General features: G+C 41.5%; 1 protein-coding gene across 6 annotated transcripts in view; it reads left to right on the top strand.

Annotated features, from left to right (window-relative positions):
- SETBP1 (SET binding protein 1) overlaps nucleotides 1–12,974 on the top strand; it is a 537,494-nt gene that overhangs the window by 52,570 nt on the left and 471,950 nt on the right. For all 6 annotated transcript variants that reach the window (XM_020985737.2, XM_020985739.2, XM_078153276.1 and 3 more), the window contains exon 2: nucleotides 3,028–3,690. In XM_020985737.2, the coding sequence (XP_020841396.1) occupies nucleotides 3,205–3,690 (486 nt within the window). In that variant the 5' untranslated portion in view covers nucleotides 3,028–3,204. The remainder of the gene's footprint in view (nucleotides 1–3,027; nucleotides 3,691–12,974) is intronic.

Raw genomic sequence — 12,974 nt, 5'->3', positions numbered from 1 at the left:
TGTCAAAATCTGTGCTTTGGGAATTCAGAAATGAGAGAGAGAACTTCTCCAAGAGTGGGAGGGACATGAATGGAACCTTCCTTAAAGGGTGAGCAGGATGTAGTGAGGGGAGAGAGGCTGAGAAAGCTTCATGAATTGGAGCTAAGAGTTGGCAGTGAGCTTATATACTAGGGACAGTGAAGACATTTAAAATGTTTTGTGAATTACAGCCTCCTGGCCAATTAGTCAGCTGTGAATTTTGTGTTGTTTCATTTTGGTTGATATAGATTTGTGATTTTATTGGTGTGGGAAATTCCTTGCCTGTAACTTAAAGTCTTAAAATTTCTTGTCCAGGGCTCTGAGAGGTTGTGACTTGCCCTTGGTTACAGTTAGTGTGTGGCAAAGACAGAACATGACCCCAAGGCCCTTCCAACTTCTACTAGCCCTTTTCTTATGTTTTTGTTTGTTTGTTTGTTTGTTTTACTGGACCTCTGATTTAATTCTTAAAGGAAACTCCCAGATGAAGATGTCCTTCTACCAATGATGTAGGTCTGTATCTACTTCAGCAACTTATAGTCTTAGGGAGTTGTGTGGGATACTAAAACTTTAAATGAGTGTCCAGGATCAATGCAGCCTGTATGTGTCAGAGGTATCACTTGAATCCAGGTCTTCTTGAATTAGGCCCCAGCTCTCTATCCTGTATGCCAACGCTGTCATTGATTTATAAATAAATGAGCACTTCAGTTTATGATGGTACCATCTTGATTAAAGGCACCCTAACTCAACCCCCTATTTAAAGTGAAGAATGCTTCTGTAATGGGGGCAACCTTATCTGTCATCTTGCCCAGGCAATTCCAACCAATTCATCCATTGTGAGTCTTCAAATTTCTGTTCTTTTGAGTATGCTTAAAGTGGGAACCACTTGCATGTGGAAAGCCTGCTATCACATAGTATAATGTGATACATAATATCTTGAACCCTAAACCAGTTTATTTTCCAGACAGTATTCATGGTCATCTCTTATAGTTAGTCACCAAGCATGACGTTACAGGAAGCTCCAGGAATTTAGATGTGGCTTTGAGACTGTTGCTAGAATGTGGAAGAAGCCTTGGAAAACTCTACAAATGAGAAATAGGGGCTTTCAGATGATACTGCCCCTGAGGTCAGATAGGAATTAGAGACAAGATAGGAAAAGATCTAAAATATATTGCCAGATTTTGGTTTTGTTCTTATTGTTTTTTGATAAAGTCGTTGGCAGAGAGAAATGGACAGGGGAGCAACTCATGCTCTGAATGAGCTTGGAAATTATTGATTCGGAGCATCCAAGAATTGGAAGAGACCTGAGCCATGATCTAGTTCAGCCTTGTAACCAAGGCAAGAATCCTCTATGCTGGAAGTGTCCTGCCACCCACAACACTCCAGAGTAGGCCTGAACCAGATTATAATATAGGTGGGAAATATTTAGCAAAATACATAAAATACAATAGAATATAGATAATGTTAATATGTGGTTTTCTAAGTCAATATGTGGCCAGCAGGGATCCTTATGTACCATTTAGTGGCCTTTGAGTGGCCTTCATTGCTGAAGGATTCATTCTGGTTTCAGCTTGAATAATTCCTGTAATAGGAAGCTCCCACCCTCTCAGGGCAGCAGCCTATTAAACTTCACAGATAGTTCTATTCATAGACTTGCCTGTTCCTGGTGGTGATTGGTACAAAGATAATGCCATTTTGCCAAGCTGAGATATTTCCAGGAGCCAGAAAGTATTTCAGTGTCTCTGGGGAATTTGGGCAGTTATGAAGCCAAGGAAACTTTCCCATCTGACATCCCCAAAAGCCCCCTTACAAGGGTGTCTGTTAAGCGTCACCTGATACCAATGGGGGGGGGAATCTGAAACTCTTTTCTGAGAATTTTAGTGAATGAATGCTTTTCAGGCATAATTATGCATTTCCCTAAGTGTGAAATCTTTGCCAGTCAGGTCTTTAAGTCTAAGACAGATTTAAAGCCTAAGAAACCCATGGGGTGACAGTGAAAGCCCAGTCTTTGCACCTGGTAAGATGGTTTAGGTGTGGTCAGACCTGTAGCTGAGGAGATTAACAAAATGACCTCTAAGTCTGTTCTAGGCCTGGGGCTCCCTAGATCTTCTGCTGAGTGAGGGGGACTTCAGAATTATCAATTCACTGGAGTAGGGGACTATATGATTTAGCTGAACCTTCTCTGGTCTGGACGATACCCAAATGTTTTTTGTCTCTCCCAGGAACAAGTGAGAGAGGAGAAATCCCTGGTAACTGTCCTTTGCTCTGTCGGCTGTTTATATGTTGTATGACTTTATTTAGGGAATGGAGAGCTCAACAAATTTGTGTCTACATACGCAATGAATAGATGCCTTTCCTTTTAAAAATGGAATATTTTAAATGCCTTCCAGTTTTTAAAAAATCAGTCCCTGTGTTATATGGTCAACAATTTCATGCCGAACTCTTTTTCTCTCCTTTTCCCAGCCTGAAATCTAAACTTTACATTGCTTTCGAGGAGTAAGGGGAAAAGGTCAGGTGGAATGTTCTTCCTCCAACTGAGATAGCTTTTGAGAAGGGGAGGCATTGAGGTAGAGCTAAGTTAACCAGCCTGTGCACAGTTTGCTGAAGGTCAAGGGGTAGTGGTGGAAATCCCGAACAAAATAAACACTTACATTAACCTTGTTTCACCTGAATATCACCACCTTAAACTTTTCTGTTGAGGTTGGGGTTTTAGCTGTGGCAATGCCACCTTCAACGTGGGTAAAAGAATCCTCCAACTTGGAGTTATCATCTCTTCCCACCTTTCAGCTCTATCTCCTGGCAGTCAGGAAATTCAGAAAAAAATCAAAATTCCTATTTTCCCTCCTTCACTCCTCTCCTCTTCTTTTCTCTGAGGTTGTGGAAGAATTCAGTATGGCTTCCCTCAATCTGTTTTCTAAGGCCTTCGTTAGTGGGATGGGGTAGGCTCATTGTTTCTGTAGAGGCCTTGGTATATCATTCCTTGACTGCTGACTTTTTCTCTCTATTTCTCAGTTGTAGATCTGGTCACTTCTGAACATCTCGCCGCGTCTGGACCCCTGGGACTCTGAACACAGTAGCTGGACAGTTCTGCTTCTGGGACTTTGGGTGTTTTCTCCTCTCCTCTGTTCCCCTCCCCCTTCCCCCTCCCCTCCCCCCTCCTGAGAACTCCTGTGGGGCTGTTGGATTGTCATGGAGTCCAGGGAGATTTTAAGCAGCTCCCGCCAAAGGGGGGGTGAGAGCGAGTTCCTGTCGGTCACTTCAGCCAAGCCCCCAGGCACTCCAGGCTGTGCAGGGGAATCTTTGCTCCCTGCACCAGGATCTGGGAAAGGGATCCCAGTAGGGGGAGAACGGATGGAGCCGGAGGAGGAGGATGAGCTGGGCTCTGGACGGGATGTGGATTCCAACTCTAATGCTGACAGTGAGAAGTGGGTGGCAGGAGATGGCCTGGAAGAGCAGGAGTTTTCTATCAAAGAGGCTAACTTCACAGAGGGGAGCCTGAAACTTAAGATCCAGACCACCAAGAGGGCTAAGAAGCCACCCAAGAACCTGGAGAACTATATTTGCCCACCTGAGATTAAAATCACCATCAAGCAGTCTGGGGACCAGAAGCTTTCACGTGCTGGGAAAAATAGCAAAGCCTCCAAGGATGAGGAGCGAAGCCACTCAAAAAAAAAGGTAAGGGCCCCTATGTGTCTTTTGCTCCTGTATTTCCCAGGGCTTGGCTGGCCCCCGCTTATGCTTCTTTGAACATAAAACTCAGAGTTTGTGTAGAATTAAGACCTACTTTTAGCAATGTCCCAAAGGAAAAGGACTGATTTCTCACTAGCTTGGACTTTCGATGTGTTTCTCACCCACCCTTCTCTGTGAAGAGCACAAAGATCTAATAACCCTGTCACCGTGCTGTTAGAAGGTCTGGTAACAGAGCTTCTGCCCCTCGTACAGCCGCCTGATGACTGTATTAGTCTGATGCAATATGTCTTTGACTGCCCCTGGAAGTGTGAAGGTCTTCTGATGGAATGGTCAGAATGGAGACAGAAACTGTGAAATTTCAGTTCACCAGAACATTTAATTCAGTGTGAGACTGGTGGTAAGGGAGGTCTGGTGAAATGAATTTTCTGGTTCACTGAGTTGATTTCAATATTTATTATTGAGAATCACTCCTAAGATTTTCTGAGCAGCTATCTACAACATTATGCCTACGGTCTTAATAGCTCCTTTTCCTGGCTAAATTTGGTTTGGTGACCGTAGTTACATATTTGATAGGTGGTCATTCAGGATCTTAGGTTGGTCTTTTTGAACATCAAGGTGATGATTTCTAGGAGTGAAGATGGTTATAATGAGAAGCTAGGATGTGTTTACTGACTGTCCAAATGTCCTAACTCCAGGACATAACTTGAACTTGGGTGTTAAACTAAATTCTTGATATGCACTGATCTTTTACCTTAAAGATCAGCACAAGAAGTAAGCCTAGGTTGGATGGTTCCAGTTAGGAGGATTCCACTTAATAGAGGTTTCACTGTGCTGAGCATGGGTCTGTGGGAGTTACAAGGATATCTGTTATTAGACAATAATTTTGCTTTCCATTATGATGGCATAGCCATCTGAGCCAAGATTGCCATTCATTTCTTTTGTTAATACATTTTTAATAATATCTTTTGTTTTTATATCATCTATGTTACTCCCTGTATCCTTCCTTCTCCCTTTTCCCAGAAAGTCATCTCATATAACAAATAATTTTGTTTCCGTCCACTCCTGGCTTCTATGTGGTATCAGTGTTTCTGAAATAAGCCCTTCTGACAGAGACTTAGAGTACTATATAGGTCAGGAGCTCACTCTCTGTCCCATCTCCACCTGTACTTGGAGTCCTCTTTTTCTGGTGATTGAGGATACTAGAAAAGATAAGTGTCCCCACTCAGCTAGGTTCTTGGGAATCTGTCTCTGTTTCATAGTCTGGGGTGTACCTATAAACAGTCTTGACCTCACTGACTGGTTTCCAGGTAGCACTTTATAATACTGATCCTACTGCCTAGTTAAGAATCACTGTTTCTTCGGTCTGAACCTGGTATTCCCAATGCCTGAGCTTGTTGCTAGATTGCTCTATTTTAAGATCAAGGGAAATAGAATAGCAGAATCTTTAAATTTTGTGAATACTAAGGACCCTTGAGAATTATGACTTCATGCCCACAGCTTAAAGGTGTTTCTTTTTCCTTTCATCAGGTGTTTTTGATCATTTCTGGATTTTCTTTGTATTAACCCCCCCACACACACACACACATAACCAAAGGGTGTCTCAACCATTTTGGAAACTTTCTAGAATCATAAATGGCTCCTTATGAGGTCCTTTTAAAGTGCATATTAGCTCTGGACTTGGGATTTCATGATGATGGAAGTTTGCACCACTCATTCTGGAAAGGGAAGACACAGATACTTTGTAGTAACATCTCTTATGTTCCATACTGTTGTGGGGAAGGTGACATCTTGCAAATAAGTGCTTCTGTTTGTTTCCATCCATTCCCATTAGAAAGGAAGTGTTTGAATGGCTGCCCACAGGACAGTTTTGGATAAAGAAACCCCAATTCTATGCCCTGAAAAAAAAAACAATTAGTTGTGGTTTAGTGAGGAACCTCTGCTACCTTCCTTAAAGCCAAAAGAATTGCCCCCCAGGATTCCATTCTGCCTTTTGGAATGCCTCAGAGTACCACTGGCTGCCCCTTGGAATCCATGCCTTGGGACTGATTCCAGTGAGGACAAGTGCCAACAAGTGCTGCGTGGCATACATTTGCATATGCCAATGCTCAGGCAAACCAGTTTCACCCATGGAGCTGGGCTGCCCTCCTCCAGGTACTGGTGCGTCTTAATTGAATCTAGGATGAGTTCCCTTATCTGTGGTGCATTGTGCTCATTCTGATGTGTGGACAGACAAATGAGGACTTCAGCACTTAGCCGGGACTGGAAGGAATGGGGAGCAGCAGGAATTTAGTGCAAAATACTGGATCAAGCCAGCGTCAGGGCAAGGGCTTCTCATGCAAGATAGAGGGTCATTTGGGGCTTGATTCTTATCATTCTTCTCAATCTGGCTTTTTTTTTCTTTCTATGCCTTTATTTTCTGTTTCATTCCTTGGGAAGGGAAGGCCTAAAGACAGCTGATCAGGTTATGAGTGGGGTGGGTGAGCTGCTGGTCTAATTTCCAAAACATTGTGACCAGACAATTTTAAGAGCAATGGGAGCCCTTTTTCTATGAGTGCATGCTTAGCCAGTGGGCCCAGTATTACTGTTAGACATGTTTCATTGGTATGCTTTGAAAATATGTATTTAAAAAACAAAGAAACAAACAAAAAAAACCAACCAAAAACAAAACCAGTGGAGAGCCAGGGCTGGACTGGATCTTGAAAAGGTGGAAAACATTAACTGGTATTTGTGGATTTAAAACTCAAATGTTCATTTTTGCATAAAATTGCAGTTAGTCATTTGTATAGAGAGGAGCAGGATTTCCTTTAAACAGTCAGAAGCACCATATTCCTCTCTTCTCTTCTCTTCTCTTCTCTTCTCTTCTCTTCTCTTCTCTTCTCTTCTCTTCTCTTCTCTTCTCTTCTCTCTCTTCTTTCTCTTCTCTTCTCTTCTCTTCTCTTCTCTTCTCTTCTCTTCTCTTCTCTTCTCTTCTCTTCTCTTCTCTTCTCTTCTCTTCTCTGCAGTGGGTCTCCTCACTATAGAGCCCATGCCCTTTCTACTGCTCCATGCTAGCTCCAATGGGTACTGAAAAGTTTATCTGTACAGTACTGAAGTCTTCATTGACTTTAAAATTTTACCTCAGGCTAGCCTTATATCCAGATTTGTATTTATGAATAATTCTCCAGATTAGAGTACTTTTCAGTTCAGCAAAGGTTGAACATAAAGTCAGTTTTAGACTTTGTCAACTTGATTACCTCCCTAGAGACTACTTAGTGTTAGAACTTCTCAGGGTTGATGATATAATACAGTGACACACTTCTAGCCGCCCTTGTTTATAGAAGTCTTCCTCCACAGATTCCAGCCCCCAGCATGCTTGTCCAAGTGTCAATACAAACTATACGGGTTTTGAATAATGAAAACTTGGAAGCAACTTCACCAAGATTTTGACATGAAAGGTCTGGGCAGTGCCAGTGAGGCCCAGAGGAAACTTTCAAATACATCTCATGTAATCTTCAGTGTTTTGGTTGGCAGTTATACCCTAGTCTATTCTTCTAGCTTTAGATGAGTCAGAAGCTGCCATAGATTCCATGATAGCCTATAGAAATATAGTTATGTGCTAGATTAAAAAGAGCAAGGTATTATTGGTTCTAGGTCTCACTCTGCAACAAACTTGTAGGAATGTGGGTAATATCTCTGAAGTCTCAGTTTCCTTGTGTATCGTTACTTCAAAAGAGCCTTGATTTTTTTTTTTTTGATGTGGGTCCTCCTTCCACCTCTGCAGATAGCAGTCAATCAAATAAGAAACCTTTATTGTACACCTACTACATTCCAGGTACCACCATCAGTGGGCAGAAAAAGACAAGAGTAAAACAATCTGTGCCCCAGAGGAGCAGCTTATGATGCATCTGAGGATTCCCCCTTTGCTTTTTACTAGGTTAACTCTGTGAATTGCTGTGGCTAAAAATGTTTTTATCACCCAAAAATCTCATGCCTTCTGGTGAGGGGCCTAGCTTCATTTCTTTAGGCTGGCCCTCCTGACAGTCATAGCCTCTGCATCTTCCTAGGCCCAGACTCAAAACCTTTACACCTTGAGCTAGGATCTGCTAGATCTTATATTTTGCTGCCACTTTGAGAATGTAGGATTGTATCCATGCTACAGTGAGTCATCAGAAGATGACTTTAGTATGTAGAGGAATAAGACTACAGAGTCACTGAAAGTTTTTGAACAGGGTAGTAAAGTGGTCCAAGTTATGCTTGAGGATGACTCAGCTGGCAGTGGTCTACAGGATAGGATGAAGGGGAAAAGGCAGAAGGTATGGAGACCAAATAGGGGATTGTTGCAGTCATCTGGCTATGAGATGATTAAGACCTAGACTAGGGCCAGGACTAGTTAGTAGGAACCAGAGAAACAAATTTCTCCCTTCCATTTGGCCTTGTACAACCACACTTCCTACTTAATTTCAGGTGTCTCCCTTCATATATGAGTAAATGTTTAACTGCTGTCTCTCCAGGGGGAAAAAAAAATGTATGCATCACACACTTTTAAATTTTAAAATTTAATTTGTATCATTGGAATATTCTTTATCGTTTTCTTAAATCTGGACAGTCAATGAAGCAGTAATAAACAAATCAAGCTTGATATGTAACATTTGTTGATTTCCAAGGTGTCAATGCTTATACTGAAAAGTATACAACTGAGTCTCTTGAAATGGTTGGAGCTGGTTTCAGTACACCTCAAGCTGTCTCCTGGTCTGCAGTGCTGCTCAATGTCATCTTCCTTTGATCTTAACTCTCCTTAGATTTTTCTCTGCCACAATTGGTCAGGTGTTTGTGTCCCAGTGCTTCTCTGAGAATTCCCAGCCCTCTTTGTTTTACTCATTCTTAGGACCCTACAGTCATAGAATCCTAGGGTTTCTGTGGTCATCTAGTTTAACCTCCACCTGAAGCACTTTTCTTTCATAAAGCCTAAGCAGACACACACAGGGAGATGGTTATACAACTTCCATCTACTCAAATCTTTGGGAAGGCATCCCATGGATTCTTTGCATCCCTGTGAGAATAAGCTTCTTTCTCTCCAGGACCCCTCAGCCTATTCTCTATTTGGACTTGTCTCTCACTAGGATGTCTTTATATGATGCCGTTTTCTTTTTTTTCCTCTCCAGAGGATTTCTCTTTTTCCTCAGTTTTATATTCCTTGTACTGTAACACCCCCCCACACACACACTTACAGTGCCTGGAAAGTTTCCCTTTTTTCATTCTCTTATAGTTAAAATAACAGGTTATCTTACAGGGTAGGAATGACCTTAGGAAAAAAAAAATGTGTTTTTGATGGGTAACCTACTATAGTAGAAACAGCTTTAGATTGGAAATCAGAAGAATTTAGGTTCTAGCCTAGACTAGGGACAGTAAGGAGATATATGGCCCAAGATAAATCACCCTTCCTAGGCCTCAGTCTCTAAGAAGGTGGGATGGGGGAGGTATTGAATTTATATGATTTCTAAGGTCATCTAGTTCAAACATTGTCTGATTCTGTGCATTGTGAAAGCTCACTTTCTATGGGGCAATTATTTATTTTCCTTGTTTTGAGCTCGTTGTCCTTTTTTCTGGTACACGGTCAGTTAGTTTTTGTTAGGAAGCAAATGATAGCAGAGGAAATCCTTATGGTACCCACACTAATTCACTCCCACATTTGGACAGTCGTTGCCATCAAGTTGATTAGTTGATGAAAGGAGATTAGAATCCATATTTCTTTACTTCTGTATATGGCACTACACTGTAGTCATTCAGCAAGCATTTATTAAGCACCTACTATAAGTTAGGTACTGTGCTAGACATCAGGGGATGCAAAGAGAAAAATGAAACAGGCTCTACTGTCAAGGAATTTAGATTCTATGTGGAAATTCCCAGCATTGAAGTTCTTCATTCCTAGCTTGGACCTCGACATTTTCCGTTTACTGGACCCACAGGCTGAGTTGTTTCTATTCTGTCTAGGTGACACAGTCAATAGAGCACTAGGCCTATAGTCGGGAAAATTCATCTTCCTGAGTTCAAATCTGGCCTTAGGCACTTACTAGCTGTGTGACCCTGGGCAAGTCACTTAACCCTGTTTGCCTCAGTTTCCTCATTTGTAAAATGAGCTGGAGAAGGAAATGGCAAACACTCCAGTATCTTTGTCAAGAAAACCCCAAATGGGGTTACAAAGAGTTGGACAAGACTGTAGAATGACTGACTGACTCTGTGTGTGTGTGTGGGGGGGGTGTAAGGGGTTGGGAGAGATCTATTGGTAGAACAGGAAGAGGAGAGAATTGTCCCATGTGGGGCCTGACCTTCTGTGTAACTTTTTTCAGAAGAACATTCGGTCTTGGGTGTGAACCTACTGCAACGTCATTTTTGTAGTAAAAGTACAAGCTCTATTAATTTCTTTTTTTATTTTCCCTGAGATATTTTTCCATTAATTAGAACCCAAGTTGCCCTATTCCCTTCAAAGCCTTGGTTCATTTGCATAAAATTAACTCTGGGCCTTCAAGAAAATAGTTCAATCCTTTGCAAAACAGCTTTCCAATGCAGAAGAGGCCCCCTTTTCATTCTGTTTAGGGGCTGTTTGGAAGCCCCATAATATTAATACTCATGCTTCAAAGTTTAGCTGAAATCATACCTCCAACAGGAATTCTTCATCTCTAACTGGTCTTGGTGCAGGAAAACATACCTGATTTGGAATCAGAGGACCTGGAGTCAAATTCTAGCCCTGCCACTTACCAGCTGTATGAGTTTGACCAAGTTATAACTTCTCTGGACCTCATTTTCCTCATTAGTAAAATTAAAGACTTGGAGGAGATGTCCTGTAAGCTTCCCTCCAGCTCTCCATTTGTGACCATCTCCAGCCCCTAGTTACCTCTATTTCCTCTAAACGCCCTCACACTTATTATCTACACTGCTCATGTTGGTGCATGTTTTTACAATCCCTGGATGTAGACCTAGAAAGGACCTTAAGGATCATCTTCTTTGAAGCTTAGGCAAGTGAAGTGACTTGCCCAGAGTCGACAAAGGGAGGAAGAGACAGAATGACCTGGGAGAGGAACCTAGATCCTCTGTTGAATGCCTAAACTTCCTTTAAAGCCAGATCGAAAGGCAGCCTAATGGAGATCCCCGTTAAGCCTCCCTGATCTTCCTGGGAAGTAATCTCCATCTTCTTCTGGCCTCATATAGACTTCTTTTTTGTACCTCTTGAATGCACTTTTCAAGTAGTATTGTGTATCATAGTTTCCCCATCAACTTACTAGCTTCCAAATCCTTAAGGGCAGAAACTGTGCCATCAAAGTGCTATATACACAAGTAGATTTTTTTTCTAGGATAGAATGAATGAATGGATCCAAATCCAGTGCTCATTTCACTCCATTATGCCATCTCATATTGTTATTTAATGGCATCATGTGTAGATGTCCTGTCCTTCCAAGGAGAGATCTCTGTCTTTATGCTTATTTTTGATAGATAACTCTGCCTAGAGCAGCTATGGGTCCAAACTAGTTACTCACTGAGTACCTCATGGGATTGAACTGACCTAGTCTCAGGAGTCTTGATGTATTAACCTTTCTTCCCTTTGTTTATATCCTATTTTATCCTCTCAGATCTCCCTGTTCTATTGTATTGGATGAGGACAGGGCAAATTACTTTTATTTTTCATTTTTCCCCAACCCTAGTGCTTATGTCTTTCTGTACAACCAAGTTATCGTTAATTTGTGTAGGAGAAAAACACTGATTGACATGCTTGATCTATTTAGAGATTGTTTAAAGTTATTTGTGGTCATTTATCTGCCCAACCAATACTTACAGTTGAAAATGAAGGATGACTCAAACTGAAAGTTTTAAAGTTATGTAAAAGGAACCACATACTGCAACTGGGCTGAAAGCTGGTTCTGCCAGCTAACAGCTGTCATTCTTTTATTGTTTGAATAGGATATCCCCCCTCATTGTTTTCCAACATTTTTCATTTATTGCCTCAAAAAGTCTGCTACATTGAGGCTTCCTATTGGACCTCAGTTATATTAAAAAAATGAATAAGTAAATTCTTTTCTCCTCTCCACTCCTAGCCCCTTGGTGTCCTGTACCTTTAAGACAGAAGCTTTCTGTCTTCAAAACACAACAATGCAGAATGGTCCCACAAACTGCCTTGCATGTTTATTAGACACAAGTGGCTTTGGCCAGGAAGTAATTGGAACCGGTTAGGGGCAGCTGGGGCAGAGAGCAAAGGAATTCAGCTGAGTACTTCAGAGATACTGCCTTAGTGGAGTTGATTCAGCCTTCAGGCTTTACTAATAGAAAATGAAATTCCGCTGTGGAAATCACGAGAAAAATAGGCGGGGAAGCTGAGGAGAAAGGGAGGAACTTTTAAAAATCTGTTTATCTATTAATTTTTTGTAATTGGACATGATGTAGGCCTTGATGAAATTTTCTCTGGTAAGAAATTATTTTTATGAAATGTTTGTCTCCTGCTGTCATTAAAAGGCAGACGTACATGTAACTTGAAAAAAAAGAATTTAAAGCAGATGAATGTAAGAAAAACAGGTGGCCACAGATACTAAGAGAAGACAACATTGAGCAGGAAGGTAAAAGAGAGGTACATTTGTATGAGCCAGACAAATTCTTTGGTACCCCCTGGGAGATTGATCCATCTGGGAATAAATAGCTGAACACTTACATTCTCATGGGTACCTCACATGTGCATGCTCTCACACACACTAAGACACAGAAAACTGTACAGCATATAAAATTACTGAATGAGGTGCTTAACTTGTGTGGTAGTGCTTTTTTCTGTCAATAGAAGTAATCAGCCAGTGGTTGGATAAACACCTGTCAGAGATGCTATTGAAAGGCTTATGCTTTGAGTGGGAGGTTATACTAGATACATATGAAGTCCCTTTGCTGCTCTGAGATTCTCTAATTCCAAAGTAGCTCATATTTTTGGAAGATGACTCTCAAAATGCCATCAGTTTAGTGTTTCCGGGACAGGGCCTTGGTGTTTCTTCTGTTCACCCTGCCTCCTTAGCCCCTTGCCTTTGGCCTGGGACCTCACTGGGACAAACAGTGGAGGCTTTTATTTACTTTGAAAAGTTTAAATGATCCCACTTTCCTGGCTGACTCAGGAAGCTACTTGATAATCAGCCTAAGTATCAAATGCAGGTTGCTTCGGTGTGTTTTGTAAAGCTTGTGTTTCCTCTTAGACTTTATTCTCTCACTCACAGAAGATTCCTGTGGCTTTCACAGTATGGGCTAGGACTGGTTGTGGAATTCTT

The sequence above is a fragment of the Phascolarctos cinereus genome, unplaced genomic scaffold (genome assembly GCF_003287225.1).
Source record: "Phascolarctos cinereus isolate Bilbo 61053 unplaced genomic scaffold, phaCin_HiC Scaffold_4;HRSCAF=312, whole genome shotgun sequence".
Taxonomy (NCBI): Eukaryota; Metazoa; Chordata; class Mammalia; order Diprotodontia; family Phascolarctidae; genus Phascolarctos; species Phascolarctos cinereus.
This window is presented reverse-complemented; position numbering and strand designations above follow the sequence as displayed.